The sequence below is a fragment of the Urocitellus parryii genome, chromosome 1, assembly GCF_045843805.1.
Source record: "Urocitellus parryii isolate mUroPar1 chromosome 1, mUroPar1.hap1, whole genome shotgun sequence".
NCBI classification, from domain to species: Eukaryota; Metazoa; Chordata; class Mammalia; order Rodentia; family Sciuridae; genus Urocitellus; species Urocitellus parryii.
In genome coordinates this window covers 135,367,945-135,387,717 of record NC_135531.1, presented here as the reverse complement: position 1 = coordinate 135,387,717, position 19,773 = coordinate 135,367,945, and the positions used below count along the sequence as shown (strand labels likewise).

The window sequence follows — 19,773 nt, the reverse complement described above, 5'->3', positions numbered from 1 at the left end:
CACCCGGTCAACTTCCAAGGACTAAAATATGGAACAGGGTCAATATAATTTTCCTTTTCCTGAGTTCTCTTACCTGCAAAAATAGTGGTGATGTTAGTTTGGCAGATTAAGAAGTACTGAACACCCACCATGTGCTAAGATTATAATGATAGGGTTTTTCCCATATACTATGAGCTCCTTGTTGGTAGCATTAATGCAGGTGCTATTTATTTTCTCTTGATGCAGATTACTTGGCTCAACACCATCACAAAAGGGAAGGAAGATATAATTATATGTACTTAAAACTTCCTGCCAAATAATTAGATGCAATGACTTAACTTCTTAAGGAATGAATTCTAGGAAGCTTTTATTAGCATTCAAGCAGTGAAATAAAGCACACATGATTATAAACAACATAGAACTATGCTAATCAGGGTATCTTTATCTTTAAAAGAAATCCAGAATGTTTTCTTACTCTGTAGAAAAAAAAAGTTAAGTTTGATTAATCTGGTTTTAACCAATTTGACCTGACCAACTCAATTCTAAAGCTGAGAGATACTTGGAAAAAAAATTAAAAAGCAAACCAAAAATTGACCTTTTAATTTCCTGACCAAAAGGGGAAAAAAAGACAGTTAATAAAGCAAATCTGCTTAGGGAAAGAATCTTTGCTCAGATGGCAAATTCAGTATGTAGCATGCCTGAGTGTTACCCATGATGTTTAAACCTGGCTATAAATAAAAATCATCTGATGTTGGGGGTGGGGTAGGAGGAGGATAACCTTGAGCAAATAGCTTTATAAAGACACTCTTAGCCAAGATATAAAAATTGACATTAAACATGGGGAAGGAATGAGATATGTCTGTCAGCAATTCTCTTGGCCTTACGTTAGGTTTATTTTGTTTTTGTTCCATCTTTTTTTTTTTTCCTTACTCAGAAAGTGTAACAAATGACTCTGGATCCATATGGACCTGGTTTTGACTTTTCATACTCCAAATGCCTAGCTGAGTAAAGTTTGGCAAGTTCTCTTAACTTTTCTGACTCTCAGTTTTCTTATCTATAAAGTGGAAATAATTGTAACAGCAAATAAGATTCTTCTGAGAATTAAATGAAAGTGTAAATGTAATGCAGCATGTAATAAATATTCAATAAGTGTTAGATATTATTTTTATTATAGTTTCTAAGTGGACTTTGATTTAAAATGTCCTCTAATGTCATTTGGAGTCCCTCAGTGCTTGCCATGAAATACATAGTGTTCAGGTAGAACAGAGAATGTAGGAATATCAAAACCATCATGTAGAGATAAAGCCATAGCAAGAAGTGGAGATGGGGGGCTGGGGATGTGGCTCAAGCGGTAGCGCGCTCGCCTGGCATGTGTGCGGCCTGGGTTCGATCCTCACCACCACATACCAACAAAGATGTTGTGTCTGCCGAGAACTAAAAAATAAATATTAAAAATTCTCTTCCTCTCTCACTCTCTCTTTAAAAAAAAAATTTAAAAAAAAAAGAAGTGGAGATGGGGGATAAGTTCAAGGAAGGAGAGGTAGAGATGGAATGAAAAGAAAATTCCCTCTCTTTCCTTGCCACCAGTAGACATTCAGAAGGCTTGTTGTATAGAGAGATAGTCACTTAGGAATAAAGTCATTGTGGTTTGGTCAGTTTCTCGCTCCCTTCAGTTCAGAATCCTTACCTAAAAAGGGTGCGATACATAAAAAGGAAAATATATTCTTTTCATCTAGGCCTTCTGTGCCTCAGAAACCCCCAAATAAAGTTCTGAACAGTCATCATGTAGCTCTGCCCATGAAAAGCCTGCCATGCTCTGGCCAACTGGGCCTGCCTAACTACCAGATTTCTACACTCAGCATACCCAGTGCTATGTGCAACTTATTGATATCTCTAGTCCTCTCCTTTGTAGTTTTCAGAGAAATAAAGCATATGATATCCCTTCACCTGAAATTATAATTTTATAGATGTGTCCAAAGTTTTGTGGCTAGGAACTTTGCCACAGATACATTACAGACCTTTTTCCCGGCTCCTGAGGTTTGGCTAAAGAAAAAAGAGAGAGAAATGATAATGTTCCAGGGTGATACCCATGACATCCAGATAGCATTCTCAGTTACAGAGGAAATGTTTTTCTGTTACAGGGAAAGAAAAAAAAAACTTTCTGAAATGGAAGGCAAAGTTTAACACTTCAAAATGCGGGGTAAGGCTTATGAATACTGTAACTAACTTGGCAGCTCTTAAAAATCCTATCACAGAAGTCTGTTTATTGATATAAAATATTATTCACAACACATTAAGTTTAAAAAGTACCTTATAAAATAGTGTATGTGATATTGCCCCACTTGTATTAAACATGTTGTAAGTATATGTTTACAAGAGACTTTAGAAAGCTATATAATGAGGTACTTGTGGTTGCTTCTGGTGAGTGGGGCCTTTTCTTCTTCTTTCTGCTTGAGTCTTCTGTAATAAGTACATGTTGCTTTTATAAGGGTGAAAAGAAAATGTCCAGAATATCTAAGTAAACATGACAAAGCATCACTTGGGAGAATAACAGGCCCAAAGAACATGTGGCCAATGGTTCTGCTAAAGACTCCTCTGTGCCCTAGAATATTACTCAATGGCCCCCACTTTCTTATGGAAAGGAGTCTTGACTCTCTCAAGACCTTCTCCCTCTTCCCATAGCCTCCTCACAAAGCATTTCCAATAGCCTTTTCTCCAGCCTTCCCTCTTACAACAAGCTCCTCCCCTCAGCTCAGCCAGTCCCTTTAGAACCAATGTCATACTTACCCTAATTTCATCCTCAGCTCACCCTGTTCTTGTTCCCAGGATTGTCCTCTTGTATCTATATGAGTCCAACATGATGCTAGATCTCTTGATTGGGGGTGCCTGCTAGATTAGAAGGAGACTCCCAGAGATTGAAGAACAGCACACAAATCAGGTACCTGTTAGAGTAGAGGGGTGTGAATGAAGGAGGATTTGCTGGTGAGCCCATATGAGATATTCCCTAAAGACTCCCATAAACACTGTGAAGGAGCACATTGCAAAGAGCACATTGCACGGAGCCAGAGGGGAAATCTGTTCACATTTTGTCCTTTATTTTCCAGACTGAGCAGTTTACCAGTGCTCTAGCTTGACTCCAGGCAAGATGTAGAAATTAGAATCCTCTAAACAGGTGAATTTGCAGGTATATAAGCATCTAGACAGCAACGTGAAATTCATTTGCACAACTAGAAATACAGGTCCATATTGCTCACCTATCTGATGGAAAGAAACTATCCCTTCACAGGAGGGACAATAGAGGGAACACCAGGCAGGAAGGTTCCTCAATTACCAGGTGCTTATGTGTTCATCTTTAAATCCTGATTTGGAAGATAGTAATGAAGTTGGGTCCCAAAACAAAAGAAGGAACAGAGAGTGAGTACAGAAAGATGTGATGGTCCGTTTAATGCTTACAAGTTGATGCTTGCTTCTTAGGGGAAGAATGCTAATTAAGTTCCTCTATCTTTGAGCAATGGGAAAAAGGAAATGAGTCTCTCTCTGTCAAGTAGTAACAATACTAAAGGCCAGCAATTATTAAAGCTCTTACAATATGTCATGTACTCTTCTAAGGGATTTGCATGTATTATTAGTTCATTTATCCTTCACAACCTATGAACATTTAACACCCAATACACCTAAATACACTCATCCCCCACTCCATAGTTCTCTCCCTATAGCATGCTCTTTTGCTGTCTTTTTTCCTGATATACCCTTTTTCTTCTTATTTTCTTTCTATCATGTTTCTCCACATGTCCAGCCCACTGAGGTAACCCAGAGGCACTGTTTGTCTCCTCTTTTGGCACAATCAAAATGCTGCTGGCCTCTGAGATATGGCTTTCCAAGTTACCTTGCCTGCAAATGAAACCATTTCAGTCTACAGACTGAGTACAAGCAGTCTGGGAAGCAGTGAGAAGGAGGGAAAAAAAAAAAGATTAAACAAGGCTGAAAACATATTGCCTTACCTAGTCTCAGTACTCTCCCCACATTTGAAATTTTCAGTTATCCTGATAATTGGCCCATCTTGCTTTTCTTTCTTTTTCTTTTTCATTCTTTTTTTTTTTTTTTTTTGGCACTGGGGATTAAACCCAGTGGCATTTTACCACTGAGTCACATCCCCAGCACCCCCCCTTTTTTAAAATATTTTTTTATTAGTTGTTAATGAAATGTTTAATTTAATTTATTTATTTGTATGTGGTGCTGAGAATCGAACCCAGTGCCTCATACGTGCTAGGCAAACGCTCTACCACTAAGCCGCGACCCCAGCTCCACCCCCCTTTTGTTTTTTTTGAAACATGGTCTCACTAAGTTGCTGAGGCTAACCTCAAACTTGGGATCCTCCTATCTCAACCTCCTGAGTTACTGGGATTACAGGTGTGCACCACCAGGTCCAACATCTGTCTTGTCTTTAAAACACGTAAATGGCACAATGTGAACAGCACTCTCTTCCTCCCAGGAACTAGTTGTGGTGTCAAGAAAAAATAGCTGGGCTTATCCCACTTCTACCACCATTAATCTCAATGACTTTGGGCTTATCCATCCAACAATGTGGAAACAGGACTACATTGGACAGTTCTTAACTTAGTTCTCTATTCATGAATAGGTTTATCTGGAGGTGTCTTCAACTCCCAAAAGATGATGTTTGAGAATTTTTTTTATTGAAAGTTTCATCAAGATAAGTTTTAGATTCAGAAGCAGTTACAAGAAATAATATGGAGAGATCCCAGTTTCCCAGTGGTAACTAACATCTATTGTACAACATCACAACACAGGTACTAATAGTCAATCCATCTATCTTATTTAGATTTCCTCAGTTTTTGTGTATGTGTGAATGTGTATATAGTGCTATACAACTGGGAGTTTTCTTTGCATATACTTTCTTTTATTTTTTTTCTAGAGAAAGGTTCTTAGCTTTCATCACATTCTCTCAAGTATTGGCGATCCAAAAAGAGGTCTGATTCCCAGCTCTGGGAATTCTAGAAGACCATACCTGTAACCTGTATAGCTCTCTGTTCCAAAATCAACATTTAATTAGAATTTACCTAAGTATGGTAGGCATGGGGATACATGTGGAAGAGAGGCATTGGGGAGAGATACAGGGAAAAGAGGGAAACCCAGAGTCCATTGAGCTTATGCTCAAGGAGGGAGACAGACAGTTAAACAGGTAAATCACTTATTAATCGTCTACAAAAAAGTGATGTCTTTTTGCTTGGCAGGAGCTGGAAAAATCTTTCCATAGAACCTGATGCTTGAGCTACGTCTTGAAGGATAATACAGAATACTTCAGCTGAGAAGAAAAGAATTAACTGTTAAAACCATTCCCTCTTAAAATATATCTACTCTAGATGTTTTGGAGAAAACATAGGAAACTATGCCTACATTTGTTTATCCTACAATGTCAAGGTGTCAAATTCTTCAACTCCTGTGTGCAGGTTCTGAGGCCAAGAGATTTTTTCCCCTTGAGTCTATTTTCCACTATCTTGTCCAAATTGGATACCAGATCCTGCCTGCTTAGCTTGAGAAAGGCATTTTATCTCTGGTGCCTTGATCACATCAGAGCTTATATTTAAAGCATGAGTGATGAGAAGAGACCGAAGCTAAGTCCCTGGCTTTATCCCATTCCTACAGCACCCTCCTTCTCTCCACCCAAGATTCTGGAAGCCAATCCTACAATGGCTGCTCAATGAGTAAAACATCTCACCTCACCAATCACTGGGATCTCCTTTTCCACAGGGCTTATTAGACCCCCCACTTATGTGGGTTCTGACTCAAACCCCTAGGGTACCTCTTTCTCTGTGTGAATTTCAGGTTCCTCTTCAGGCTGTTCAGTTCCCAGTACTGTTCGAAGGAAAATCATTCTCTCTGGTGTAGCCAGCCATCTCTGAGTCTGGGATACCAAGACTATCACAGGGCAACCCACACTTTGAAGAAACCCTGAAATCTCATATAAGGCACCATTTCTTATGATCTTTGAATCCTTATGCAAGTTACTTAACTCCTTAAATCTCAGTATTTTCATTTGTAACGTGAGGGCTATAATAGTACCATCCACGTAGGGTTGTTTTAAGCTTTAAATAACCCATGTAAAGCTCTTAGTGTATAACAAGTACTCCAGCTACAACTGTTATTACAATAATTTTATAATAAAATTATTTGTGATTATAAAAGATTATAAAATAATTTCACTGTAGAAAATTTGTAAACTTCTTTAAGTACAAGGAAGAAACTTATCCATAGATAAGTGCTATTATTATTATTATTATTATTATTATTATTTTGGTAGAGTACTGGATACTGAACTTAGGGCCTTGCACATGCTATGTAAGCTCTTTGCCACTGAACCACATCTCCACTTTTTTTTTAGTTTGACACAGAATCTCACTAAGTTATCCAGGCTGGTCTTGAACTTACCATTCTTCTGCCTCAGCCTCCTGAGTTGCTGAGATTACAGGCATAGGGGTGTGCCACTCTACCTGACTGTTATCATTTTGATGTGTAGTCTTCTCAGCTTTTGGTGATATGTGTGTATATGTGTGTGTATATATATATATATATATATATATACACACACATACACACACACACACTCACACACACACACACACACACACACATATCAACTGACAAGAACATTTTCCTACATACTTAATTACTATTGGAAAATATTTTTCAAATACTACCTAATTTTCTAGCATATTGACAAACCCAATTTATACAACTATTAGTTCTGGTACTTAGATTGTTTCCTATTTTTATATTTTTATATAGAATACTGTGATGAATGTCCTTATTCATAAATTTTTGTGTGGTCTCTGCTTACTTCCTCAAGATAAATGCTTTGGAGCAGAATAACTGCAGCAAAGGCTAAATGCTGTTTTCATTTTGTGCACATCAGGTACCCAGAATTGGATTAACCAAAATCCTTGGTTCATGATATACTCTCAGAGTTGGTATTATAAATTTAGGTGGTAAATTTATTAATTTAATAATGCAATCAGCACCTGTGAATCCACAACCTAAAAAATCTAGGACCATGACAATAAACAGTACCTAGCCATAACCCCCTTCCACCTTCCTTTGCTCCCTACCCAAGTATATCATCCTGAATGCTATGCTCACTTCCTTGCTTTCTTTTCTATATTTGTAATGTATCTGTATATTTTGCTAAAGAATAACTTAAAAATTAAGCATAGTTTTTAAAAAAGGATAATGTGCTGTATGTAATCTTTTTTAGCACTTTCATTTATATCATTGCATTTTGCTATAGTTCATTCCTTTGGACTGATGTAAAATAATCCAAAGCATAAATATACCATGGTTTATCGGTCAATCTCCCATTGATGGGCAGTTGCATTGTTCCCAGGATTTTGCGCATGTGCCTGTTGTTACTCTAACAATGTTATAAATGTCTTCGATTGTACAAGTGCAAGTATTTCTCCAGGAAATCAATTTAAACATCTACTACCAGAGATGGGAGATGCTCTGTATCTACATCATTTGGTATTCATGTTTCTCTGGTCTGGGATCCCTGTTGTCAGGTTTCTCTAGATGATTAGATCAGTTTACCTCTCCTCCAGCAATGTCTGAGAATGTCTATTTCCCCAAACTCTTTCCATGTGATAGGAGAAAATTAATATCTCCCTGTTGTTGAACTTTTTTGGCAAGGTACTAACTCCTCCAAAAGCTGAGATAAGGGTTTTGGCTCTGAGAATTGTTCCCAATCTGATGACTTCAGTGACATTTCTGGAACTAATTCCCTGGTGGCTCAGCTGCTTTTCCATGTCCTAAAAGAGGTGACACTGTTGGAAGGAAGGAGTGAGGGGAGCCAGGATGGGAAACAAGCCCAGCTTACCACAGTGAAAGCTTGTCTCCTGTTTCCAGCCCCTGCCAGTGTCAGATCACTCCTTCTTCTAATGAAACAGGCATTATCTCCCTACTCACACCATCCTAGAAAAGCCAGTATAATGCTACCCTTTGTTATTTGAATTGATAAATTTAAAACTCCTTTCCTGCTCTGCAGTAATAGAACTTTCTATTTTGGGCTTGGTGACATAGCCAGAACCGAGCAGAGAGCAGCAGGCTGCAGCACCAGTTAATAGTTTTTCTTAAGGGGGAGAGGATCCACAAGCAAACAGAAGGACCTTCCAGAATGCGTCATACTGCATAGCAACAAGCAGCCCATTTGCCTATCTTTCTGCTGACAGATATATTTCAAGGCTGAAAACTGAACATTGCCCAACCTTCAGAGTAAGCTGATAAATCAATCTGAACTATCAGGTTTCTTAATGCAAATCAATTTGCCAAGAATTTTCTGATGCAGCCCACCTCACACCCTTGTACCCAGCATTGGTCTAGGGAAGATAATTCTATCTTCAGGGGGATTTATGCTGACCAAAAATGATACGGATTTGAGAAGTTCCCTAAGACTCCTAAGAATATGCCGAAGAATGTGAATTTCCCAGCAAGTTTCTTTTTATGTGAGAAATCTCCCACGTTGGGGTGGGTCCTGGCTGTCCAGAAGCCTCACCTGCATCAAGTAACACAAACCTCTGGAAGGGGCCCTGAAAGAATAGAACAGAGAATAGTAAGACCAATCATCTCTCTTTCATTAAACTTTCTCTTGTGAGAAGTTTCAAACATGCACAAAAGTAGAGATAAGGGCTGGGGATGTAGAACACTTGCTTAGCATGTGCAAGGCCCTGGGTTCAATCCCCAGCACTGCAAAAAAAAAAAAAAAAAAAAAAAAAAAGTAGAAATAATACATAACCTCCTCTCCCATTATATATGCCTGGCTTCAACAATAGTCTATATGTGGCAATCTTGTTTGATTTATACCACACCCCACTCCTCTTTCATCTCCATTTTAAAGCAAATTTCAACTATTTTATATTAAATATTTAAATACTCTATCTGTATTGATAAAATATTTACATATTCCATATGTATCTGTAATAAGGGATTTTAATAACCAGTATATTACATCTAAACAAATAATAATAATAATCCCTTAAGGTCATCTAGTAATCACTCGAAAGTCAAACTGATTTGACTTTTCTAAATGTCTTCCTGCAATAGTTTAGTCTAATTGGAGCAAAACAATATCATATGCATTTGTTGGTATATCTCATAGCCAAAACCAAGCAGAGAGCAGGCTGAAGCATGAATTTATAGTTTGAGTCACTTTTAGTTCATAATTTATGGCTTTGTTATTCTTTTTTTGTTGTGAAGCTGAAGATCAAACCCAGGACTCAATGCATGTTAAGCAAATGCTCTGCGGCTAAACCATAACCCCAGCCCAATTCTAAATTTCTAAAAGTTCTCTCTTTTTGGGGGGGGAGGGGGGATACCCAGGATTAAATTCAGGGGCACTAAATCACTAAGTCACATCCCCAGCCCTATTTTAAATTTTATTTTGAGACAGGGTCTCATTGAGTTGCTTAGCACCTGGCAAATTGCTGAGGCTGGTTTTGAACTCACAATCCTCCTACCTCTGCCTTTCAAGTCACTGGGATTACAGGCATGCACCACCATGGCAGGCCCAGTTCTCCCTTTTTTAATTGCCCTACTTTCTGGTATTGTTGAAGATAATGGGTCTTTCTATTCTGTGTAACAAACCACTCCAAACTCAATGGTATAAAACAACAACCAATTTATTGTGCACACTGGATTCTGTGGGTCAGAAATTCAGAAAACGCACATTGAGGATGACTTCTCTGTGCTCCAAGCATTCTGGGGCCTTGACTGGAAAGATTCAATTCATAATGATATCACAATGAGAGATAGAAGCATATGAAGTCTTATTTACTCAGATATCTGGTGCTTGGGCCTGAAGCACCCCAAGACTAAGACTGCTGACCAAAGCACTTTACATGCACATGACCTCTCTCTGTGGTTTGGCCTTCTCACAGTGCAGCTGTCTCAGGATACTCAGTTTTTGTTGTTGTTGTTGTTGTTTTTGGTTTGTTTTTGTTTTGTTTTGTTTTGTTTTTTGACAGTGCCAGGAATCCAACCCTGGAACTCACACATGCAAAGCAAATGATCTACCACTGAATTACATCTCCAGCCCCAGTCAGACTTCTTACATTGCAGCTTAGGGCTATAAATGCAAGTGTTCCAGGAAACAAGGTGGCTGTTATATCACTTTTTATGACCTAGCCTCAGAAATCACAGTGTCAGTTCTGCTGTGCTCCATTGAATACAAGTTCCAAGCCCATCTTATCTCAAGGAGAGTGCAATCAAACTATATCTTTGGGGTAGGCACCTTCCAAAAGAGCATGTGGGATGACCCACTTGCAGATAAGGATGGTCAGTAGAGCCTGCCTTTCCTACCCTGAACAGGAAAGATGTTGCAAACAAGGAAACACGGTGAAAGAGAAAAAGGAGGGAGTTTGTTTGCAAGGGTATATCCTACAGATGTACACATTATGCCCTGAACAACTGATGGGTTGAGCTGAGCTGAAATTCAGTTCCACTTGCCCCACCTGAGTCTTTCTGTGAGGCTGCATATCCAAGAAAAAGAAGCATCTTTTCTGATATACAAAAGATATCATATGGGCAAGAGGTACCTAATGGATTTTAACAGGCCATTTAATCTAATTTATACATACTGGACATCTGTTGAACATACGCTCTTTTGAAGATTATGAGGCCTTGTTTTGGTTTAAACTATACCCACATATTGGCTAAGATTACTCAAATATTGTTTTTTAAATGGAATACATTTTTAATACATGGTACTTTCATTGTGTTAGTCTTAGAATGTTCTAGACCTATCTTTGAAGAAACTGAGGCATTGTCCCTATATCCAAGGCAGCCTGACCCATCTGCTGCAAGCCATGGCTGGATGCAAAAAATAAGCACAGAATTTCTAGAAAACAAGGCCTTTTTATAATTTTTTAAAATATTTATTTATTTATTTTTAATTTTTGGCGGACACAACATCTTTGTTTGTATGTGGTGCTGAGGATCGAACCCGGGTTGCACGCATGCTAGGCGAACGCGCTACCGCTTGAGCCACATCCCCAGCCCCGCCTTTTTATAATTAAAGGTTTTCTTTTCTCCTCTCTCTTTCCTCTTTTTTTATATATATTTATTTAATATGGTGGTCCCCATTATATAAATAATAAATAATATTTAATTATTATTTATTTAATAATTATAATTTTTATATTATGTTTGAATTAAATCCCCAACAGAATAAATGCTTACATTTCTATTTATGGTTATCAGAAAATAAAATAAAATAATATAGGTAAAGCAAGGTAATTGCCAAATGTTTTAAAGAGCAGGATAGCGGGCTGGGGATGTGGCTCAAGCGGTAGCGCGCTCGCCTGGCATGCGTGCGACCCGGGTTCGATCCCCAGCACCACATACCAACAAAGATGTTGTGTCCGCCGAGAACCAAAAAATAAATATTAAAAATTCTCACTCTCTCTTTAAAAAAAAAAAAAAAAAAAAGAGCAGGATAGCATCATGCAACTCCAAGTCTGATAAGGACAGAGATGTTTTTAAGATACCTCATGGCAACCAGATTTAAATTTCTGTCAATGAGATTACTAAAATGTTGTGATCATGCTGTTAAAGTCACTGGTATCAATAGCTGGGTGGAGGAAATACTCAAATAGCATGGCTCAGGGCATTTAATATTTTAAAAAATTCATTAGGTCTAGAGTGTAGAGTGTTAAGGTGATTACACTTTTCATTTCATGACATACTATAATCAGTCCATATGAGGCCCCTCTTTTGTGTATGTATGTGTGTATTTCTATTCTCTCCTCCTCTGTCCTTCCCCCATAGAAAACAATTAAATTTAGTTATATTGCTGACTTGCATGTGTTCATGTAAAGTGCATGTTGTTTGGTTTGCATATATATTTTAATTTATACCAATACTATTGTGTTTTATATCTTATCATTCTGTATTTCTTTTTTTTTTTTTTTGTGTGTGTGTGTGTGTGTGTGATACTGGGGATTGAACCCAGAGGTGGTTTTACCACTGAGCTACATCACCAGAACTTTATGTGTGTTCATTTTAGTCTCACTAAGTTGCCAAGGCTGGCTTCAAACTTGTGATCCTTCTGCTTTAACCTACCAAGTTGTTGAGATTATGGGCATGCGCCACCATATGCAGCGGTCTTCTTCTTCCTCTTCCTTTTCCTCCTCCAGTTCTTCCTGTTCTTCTTCCTCTTCTTCTTCTTCTTCTTTTCTCCTTACCTTGTTTATAAGACTTATCCATGTTGCTATGTGCATGCACACCTAACCCATCATACTGACTACTATAGAGTAAACTTCATAGTATGCACACACCACATTTGGCATCTCTGCTCCCCATAAATGGACACCCCAGGTGCCTGAGGCCAAGGCCAGGGCCCTAAGTACTATGCTTGCTCATTTTCTCCTGTCGATGGTAGAGAAGCAACTTTTCTCAGTTTTTAAACTGCTGTCCTCTAAGTGGTGGACACAAGCAAATTGGCTGGAATCATCCACAGAGCAGCCCCTCTGAGTACCTTTACCATAAGTGATAGAGATCTGAGTTATCCAGCCTTTGCTCCTTGCTGAGCATCTTGTGACAGAAACAAAGAAGGGTGGTTCCCACTCAAGGACTCCAGGAAATGTTGGATTCAGCCATTCAGAATAGCTTTTTAAAAGTGACCAGGGTTAAAAGCCATCAGAAATTCTTAGTGACCATGTAGAGATACTTAAGACCTCTTAAAATAACAATGGTTGGAGGAAATTAACACCTAAGTTATAAGGAAAGTTGTTACTTACTTTCATGCTGATCCTTTCTCATTGGTCAGATGAGGATAATCACAATGAGAAATTCTGTAAGGAGACAATACTCAATTCATGTTGTTTTCAGAGGAAAAAAAATCAATGAATTTTTCAAGAAATTTCTGAAAAAAAAAAAAGGTGATCCCAGAATCAGACTATTAGTATATTACTGAATTGTGCTTGTGAATTTAGAATTACACCTCTAAATACTTATAATAAGCCTGGCTAAAAGCCCATTATGCAAGGACATGAACTCTGCTGAATACCGTAGTAGTCACTGTCATTATCATGTGCCATGATAATGTAAGTAAGTGAGGAGGCAGGCTTTGAAAAAGAATGCAAAGGAACAGAGGAAGAAAAAATGCAAATCAGTGTGTCCATAAACAACCAGGGTCCAGAAAATATTCACCACTGAGCAGGCCTATGACATAAAGAGCATAACATAAACTTGACGTTCAGAAGGATGGTTACCACATGACAAGAAAGATTGGGAAATTCAGAAATGATCTGGCTGGGATAGCCACCGTTCAGTGAGGCCTGACATCCTATTTGAAGAGCTACTCCTAGGAGTCATTCCTTTACTTTCCTCCTGCTAGAAATGCACTGCTCCTCAGGGTCATAGAGACTGCCTGTTCCTGCAGTGTCTCCTTCTTAGACCCCTATCTCTCTCTCCTGGAAATCACTAACTCATGTCACTGACTTGTTGATGTTCCCTTTAAAGAGGGTTGTGTTGGGTTTTACTGCATGTGAATCCAGTGGCAGCCTCTTTCCTTACTGTGTGAGCCCAGATCTCTGCTCTTTCACCATTAAGAATAATGTGAACCACAATTGACTCCTTCAGCTCACTGTGAGGTCTCATGTCGGGTTTAGATTCTCAGGTTGTCCTTTCTACCCTCCTTTCTATGGATTCCAAGTCTAAGGTATGCCATGATTATTTATTTATGTATCCATTTGTTAAAGTTAAAAGTATCTTTCTTCCGAGAGACTCAAAGCTCATATAAAAATTTAAGGAGCAGCTTATTATTACCTAATAACAATCAAGAAGTTATTGTCACTGAATGAGTAATCAAGAAGGAATGGTTCCAAATTAAGGCATAAGAGATTAGAGTTGGGTACTGAGGAAGTATGTGACAAAATAGAAAACGCAGGTTGGATAAGGCCATGGACACAAGGGTGAGAACTTCATCTCATTTCTGGAGTCCTTCAAGGGGTGGGCAGAGCAGGAAATCACATAGTCTAGACTGGACACTTGTCTGTCTAGAGGCAGGGAGAAGCCAGGGCTCCTTTTAGACCCTGTGACACTTTAGAGGGATGGATAAAATTGTATTGGCAAGCTATAATTTTTTTCTCTTAACAAGTGAAAAAGTACCTATTCCTACTGGAATAAGAAGGGCTGAGAGCCTAGGATTCCAAGAGCTCAAGTAATCTGACATGTCTGTGCCTCCTAGAATGTGGCTCTGTTCACTGCTAATTTTCTTAACTACTTTCAGGAGTCAGGGAAGCAGAAATCTTAAGTGTTAATGTCCATTTACTAATGGAAACTTCCTGGAGGTATTGAACAAAGCCAGACAAAGAAAACCTGACGTCTCTACAGTTCCCATGAGCTTCTCAGAGCACACAGGTGAACAGGTCTATCCCAACGCCCCTCAGTTCTCCCCCTTCTCTGCTGGGGCCCAGCCCTTGAATGAGAAAGTTTTTCTCTGAAGCCTCAGCCAATAGGTAAGGAATCCTAGCTCCGCATACCAGACTCCTTAAGCAATGATGATTCTGCTTCACTTCCTACTTCCTTATTACCAGCACAGTTCAGTTTCGGTGTGAACCCAGAAACAGTGACAACATCAGCCATTCTGCACAGCAATTCACTTGGTCACCTTAGCAGCTTCCTTAAGAGATAAGTCACCCGCCCTAATCTTGCTTTCGAAAGCCAAAATTAGAAATTATAGTTCTCAAATGGGGCACTTTATTAATCTATGTTTTGATTCCCATCAGCCAAAAAATTCTTAAAAAAAAACCCAAAATTTATCTTTAGGACTTGGGATGTAGAGTTGGCTGACAGTACTGAATTATTGAGGAGATTGGCTTCTAGTGTGGGCCTTGCTGCATAACTAGATGATCATAAGCAAGTCCCTGACTATTAAGAGTCTTTGAATCATCTTTAAAATAATGCTATGATCTTTTTCAGCAATAAAAATTTTTATAAGTTTTTGCTTAAAGAGAAAAGGGGGCTGCAACTGGTACAGAAGACTTATGGCAGCAAGATAATCCACTCAGAAGATTTAGAGTTGTGTAGGAGCCACACCAATAAGGCCCAGACCCAGGGTTATGGGCATAGCCAACTGAGCATCCATACATAGTAGTCCTCACCACTTGGGAATAACTGGGTCACCGAGAACACAGCTGCCATCTTCATCCCTATTTCCCTCCTATTTCCCTCCTTTTCCTTTTCCACTCTGAAACTAGATTATTTTTCTTTTAAGAAAAAAAAAAAAACTATGCTGTGTTCCCCCAGTGCCAGAGGGAATTAATGTCAGTGACTGATAGAGCTCAGATGTTCTGACATCTAAACCAACTTGTAGATAACCGTCATGCCTTCCCAGCCTTTTGGAAAATATCAATTCACACTGTTTGATCTCATATTTTGCACTTAACTTTTTATTTCATAATTCCTGAGACATTGTAGTATTCAGAGTCATGGGGTGAAGGCTGGTTAAACGGAAAGTTCTGCCAAGATGAGTTTACTAAATTAGTGGCAGAGACAAACCAGAGGTAAAAAAATTCTAAGAACACACAAGACAGGCAAATTCATACACTGCTAATCACACCTTTACAGACATAGCTTGCAGATATTTGCTGGGCAGAGTAGTATATTATACATTAACAAGAGGAATTACAAGGCATTCACATTTTTCTAGAAAAATTCCATCAATATTTCTGCCTTTTTTCATAGCACTACTCAATCCAAAATCCAATTATTCCTCACTCTGCTCTCTGCCTAAAGGGTTATCATTTTTGAATTATGTATATTTTCAAACATATATAACATGCATATATGTATACTATATAATTATACATGTGTAATATATATAATTTCAAACATACACAAAAGTAAATCTCCTGTAAAGCTAATAATTATTCACTAATTTATAGTGATTAGTGTAATGACCCTCCCCACCTTCCGCATCCTCATTATCTGGCTCCAGCATCATCAGCTCATGGCCTTTATTATTTCATCTGCAGCCTCACGGACTTCCTTTATCCTGTGCTATTTTGAAGGAAATCCCAGGCATCATAATTTCAATTGTAAATGTTTAATATGTATCTCTAAAAGATAAAAACTCATTTCAATATTTCATTCCTATTCTTAAAAGTTAATAACTTCATAATATCCAGGTGATCATGTTTTAGGCAGCAAATGAGAAATGTTGACCAATGTAGACCTGTAAAACAGGTCAAATATCTCTTATCTGAAATTCATAGAACCAGAAGCATTTCAGATATCATCGTTCTCAGATTATGGAATATTTGCATAGACTTGCATTCCTAATCTGAAAATCCCAAATTCAAACAGCTCTAATTTTATTTCAGACTTTGGAGCATTTTAAATTTGGGAGTTTTTTGGATTAGGGTTGTTCAACGTGTTCTGCCAATCCCATGTGGCTATTAAGATCTCAGAGGTGGTGACAAAGTCTCACAGCAAATCTAACTGTTACTATTTATTCTACATTTCAGCGTGGGAAAACATGGAAATAAACTCCCCATGAAAGGAACACCAGAGAACCTACACACTCATGAGCAATTCTCTTTGGACAAATGTAATGAGCCAATGTCATGGTGTCAACTTTGCCTCAGAGTGATACACACAGCTCAGGAATGTGTGAGAGAGAGCACAGTGGGTAAGAGAATTATTCTTAGCTCCAGAGCACAGCCCAGAAGCAACAGTCTATGAGAGTTTGCCAATGTCTAAATCTATTGGTTTCTGGGACTTTAGACCTCTTTTAGGAATTTGACATGTAATAAATAATATATCTAGTGTCATTCACAAGAGTTAGAGAAAAAAAATGAAGTCACATGAAAAAGTGTTAGTTATCAGGTTGTATACATATTCTCCATATTCTTTTACAATGATTGGTTTGTGAATGCGCCTTTAAGGAATGTCATATAAACATAGGTTTAGAAAGTTGTTAAACATCCTCATGCAAAAAATTCTGTTAACCAAATCCTGTTTTAAAAACCTTAAAATAGGGCACATTTTTCAAATTTCATAATTATTCCCTAATTTATGGAGCCTAGATTTTTTTTTTTAAATGAAACAATCTCAAGTAGGCTTACAGGAGGAAATCACATATTCTTGGAGCTATGCATTCCTTTCCTCTCCAGCGCCATTACTGCAATAGCCACCTAACTGGTTTTTATACCTCTTATCCCACCCCTTTACACTGAGCTGTCTTCCTAAAGCATATATCTGGCCCTGCCACTTCATTAATAGGCATATTTCATGCTTCCATCACCTTCCCAAAACCTCCCAGTTTCTTGGCACAGTATTCGAACTTCTTTATAACCTGTCCCTAAGCAATTGGAACCATCTCATTTCCCACTGCTCTACCCTCCACATATTCTGTCCTCCAGCCAATCAATAGAACATGTTTTTAGAACATAGTCTACGTCTTCCCAAACTCTGAATCACTTCTTGCTTAAGGAACAGGATAGCCAGAGTTTAAAAGCTACTCTTTATGTGAGACTGGGCTGAATCTTGCCTCTGTCACCTACCTGGTGTGTTACTTTGGGAAAATCACTTAATCCACCACAAATTCCTCAGTTCTAAAATGGGATGATGAAAGTATGTTTCTCATTGAGTTCTTGGAGGATTTGGATTAGGCATACAAAATGCTCAGCAGTGTCTGGCACAGTACTTAATAAACATCTAATCTATTTTTAAATTTTTCTTTATTTTTCATATTTATTTTTTAGTTATATTTTATTTTTATGTGCTGCTGAGGATAGAACGCAGTGCCTCATGCATGGTAGGCGAGTACTCTACCTTTGAGGCACAACCCCAGCCCACATCTAATCTATGATAACTCTTATCTCCCACATCTCAGTCAGTTAAGGTCAATCTACCTGTCAAGATCTCCTCCATCAAGCCTCCCCAGTTCCACCATCCTCCAGGATCTCATGGCTCATTCATATTTCTTTCTCAGCCTAACTACTTTCTGCATTGCATTATAATTATTTACATACACAACTTTACTGAATTTCTGTCATGTACTATGTCCTATTTGGAATAAAAGATGAAGAAACTTGGTTCTCTGCCATACACAATCTGGTTGGCAAACAGATGTTGGCAACTCAAACAATTCACCTGTATTTTTTTAATAAAGTTGTGGTTCATCATCATCAAGCCCATGTTTCCCTGGACTTCTCTTTTATAGTAGAATCTGAAAGTATAAGATAGATTTTAACCCTACTATCAAGCAGAATTTACCTCTTGAGAGCAAATACAGTGAAATACAATCGAACATCAATGAATTTAGTGGGCTATTAATGGCAAAATAATGTTGTTGATGTCAGATTCAAATGACACCATCAGCCAGGTGCAGTGGCACATGCCTGTAATCCCAGCAACTTGGGAGGCTGAGGCAGGAGGATTGCAAGTTCAAGTCCAATCTCAGTAACTTAGCAAGGACATGACTCAAAATAAAAAATAAAAAGGGCTGGTAATGATGTTCAGCAGAAGAGCTTCCCTGGGTTCAATCCCCGTACTGGGAAAAAAAAAAAAAAAATCAAACTCTGACTTTCTCTACTCCCAAAATTTTTGCCAAAATAAATACAGAGTGTTGAACCTAAAATATGACAGAAGGCTAAAATCTCTCCTATGTTTCTCTTCCTGATGATGCAGTTATGATGTGCATTGTTGGCATATTCATGATTCAAAGCAGAATGGTGAAGGCTTCACACCTGTGCTGCCTCCTCTAATCTACAGTCAAGGCCACGAGGTAAAGGACTACCTTGGGCTTCAGCTGCAGAAAGCCAGCAATCCTAACTGCTAAAGGAGTCATTTGTCTTGTACTAAATGATATGTTAAGTCACTGCCAGGATCTCAATGTCACTGAGACTTCAAGTGAAGCTATTCAGGCTCCTACCTCACCCAAATACCAGAAGATGACACCTACAACCACAAGAGGGAACAATGCAGCTGGACAGCATTTTTTGATCATGTGAACAGGATTCATGTCATCAAGGTGGCTTCTCATGAATTGATTATCCTGGGATGCCAAAGAAAGAAAGAGAAGTGGCTTGCACTCCTGAGCTCAGCTGTCCATCCCCTCTCTCCTGCTGCCCTCCACTCTAGGCTGGCTAAGCACTTTGACCTTGTGACACGACTAAGCTGGCTTCCTCACTCTGGCTCCAGAGTTCCAGCTCTGTGGGTAATGCTGGGAGAAGAAACTTTATTCAATTATGGGCAGTTTCATAGTTCTGAATATAATGTGTTCTGAAACATATTCAAACGTCAACTGCACAAAAGTCGAAAAATGAATGTGTGTTAATGACAGTTTGTTCCCAGAAAGCTAAAAGCATTTTAAAATCCCTGATTACATCTCACATTTTAGTCACAATATCAAACAATGTATTTTTAGCATTTGTAGATATTCTTTCATCTTTTTTATCCTGAATACATGTACACTGCTATGTGACTAAGAGTTCAGATGAGGTTAAAGATTCATTGCTCTCAGAACCTGTAAGGAGTTCATCTTTGACTTAATGGTATCACATGTGTGAGAGTGATGCTTCTAATCATTAGTATCAGCAGCAGGCTCGTTTTTCCATTTTAATTTTTACCAAAAAAAAAAAAAGAAAAAAAGAATTCAAATTGTCACGAAAATACCACCATGCCAACAGTGAGATCAACTCTAGCAAGGCTGTACCAGGGGCCTGGTAGAGGATGTCACACTGCAACAGCCCAAATGATGGATAAAAGCCTGAAGATAGA

The 19,773-nt window shown here is 38.4% G+C and overlaps 1 protein-coding gene across 2 annotated transcripts in view; it reads right to left on the bottom strand.

Annotated features, from left to right (window-relative positions):
- Window positions 1-2,898: 2,898 nt before the first annotated feature.
- Window positions 2,899-19,773, bottom strand: part of LOC113190703 (ubiquitin-conjugating enzyme E2 B-like) — an 84,881-nt gene continuing 68,006 nt past the window's right edge. The window contains exon 5 of one of the 2 annotated variants that reach the window (XM_077801698.1): window positions 2,899-2,921. In XM_077801698.1, the coding sequence (XP_077657824.1) occupies window positions 2,914-2,921 (8 nt within the window). In that variant the 3' untranslated portion in view covers window positions 2,899-2,913. Of the gene's footprint in view, window positions 2,922-12,792; window positions 12,837-19,773 lie in introns of those variants that run through there. The other variant, XM_077801687.1, reaches the window with a different exon arrangement.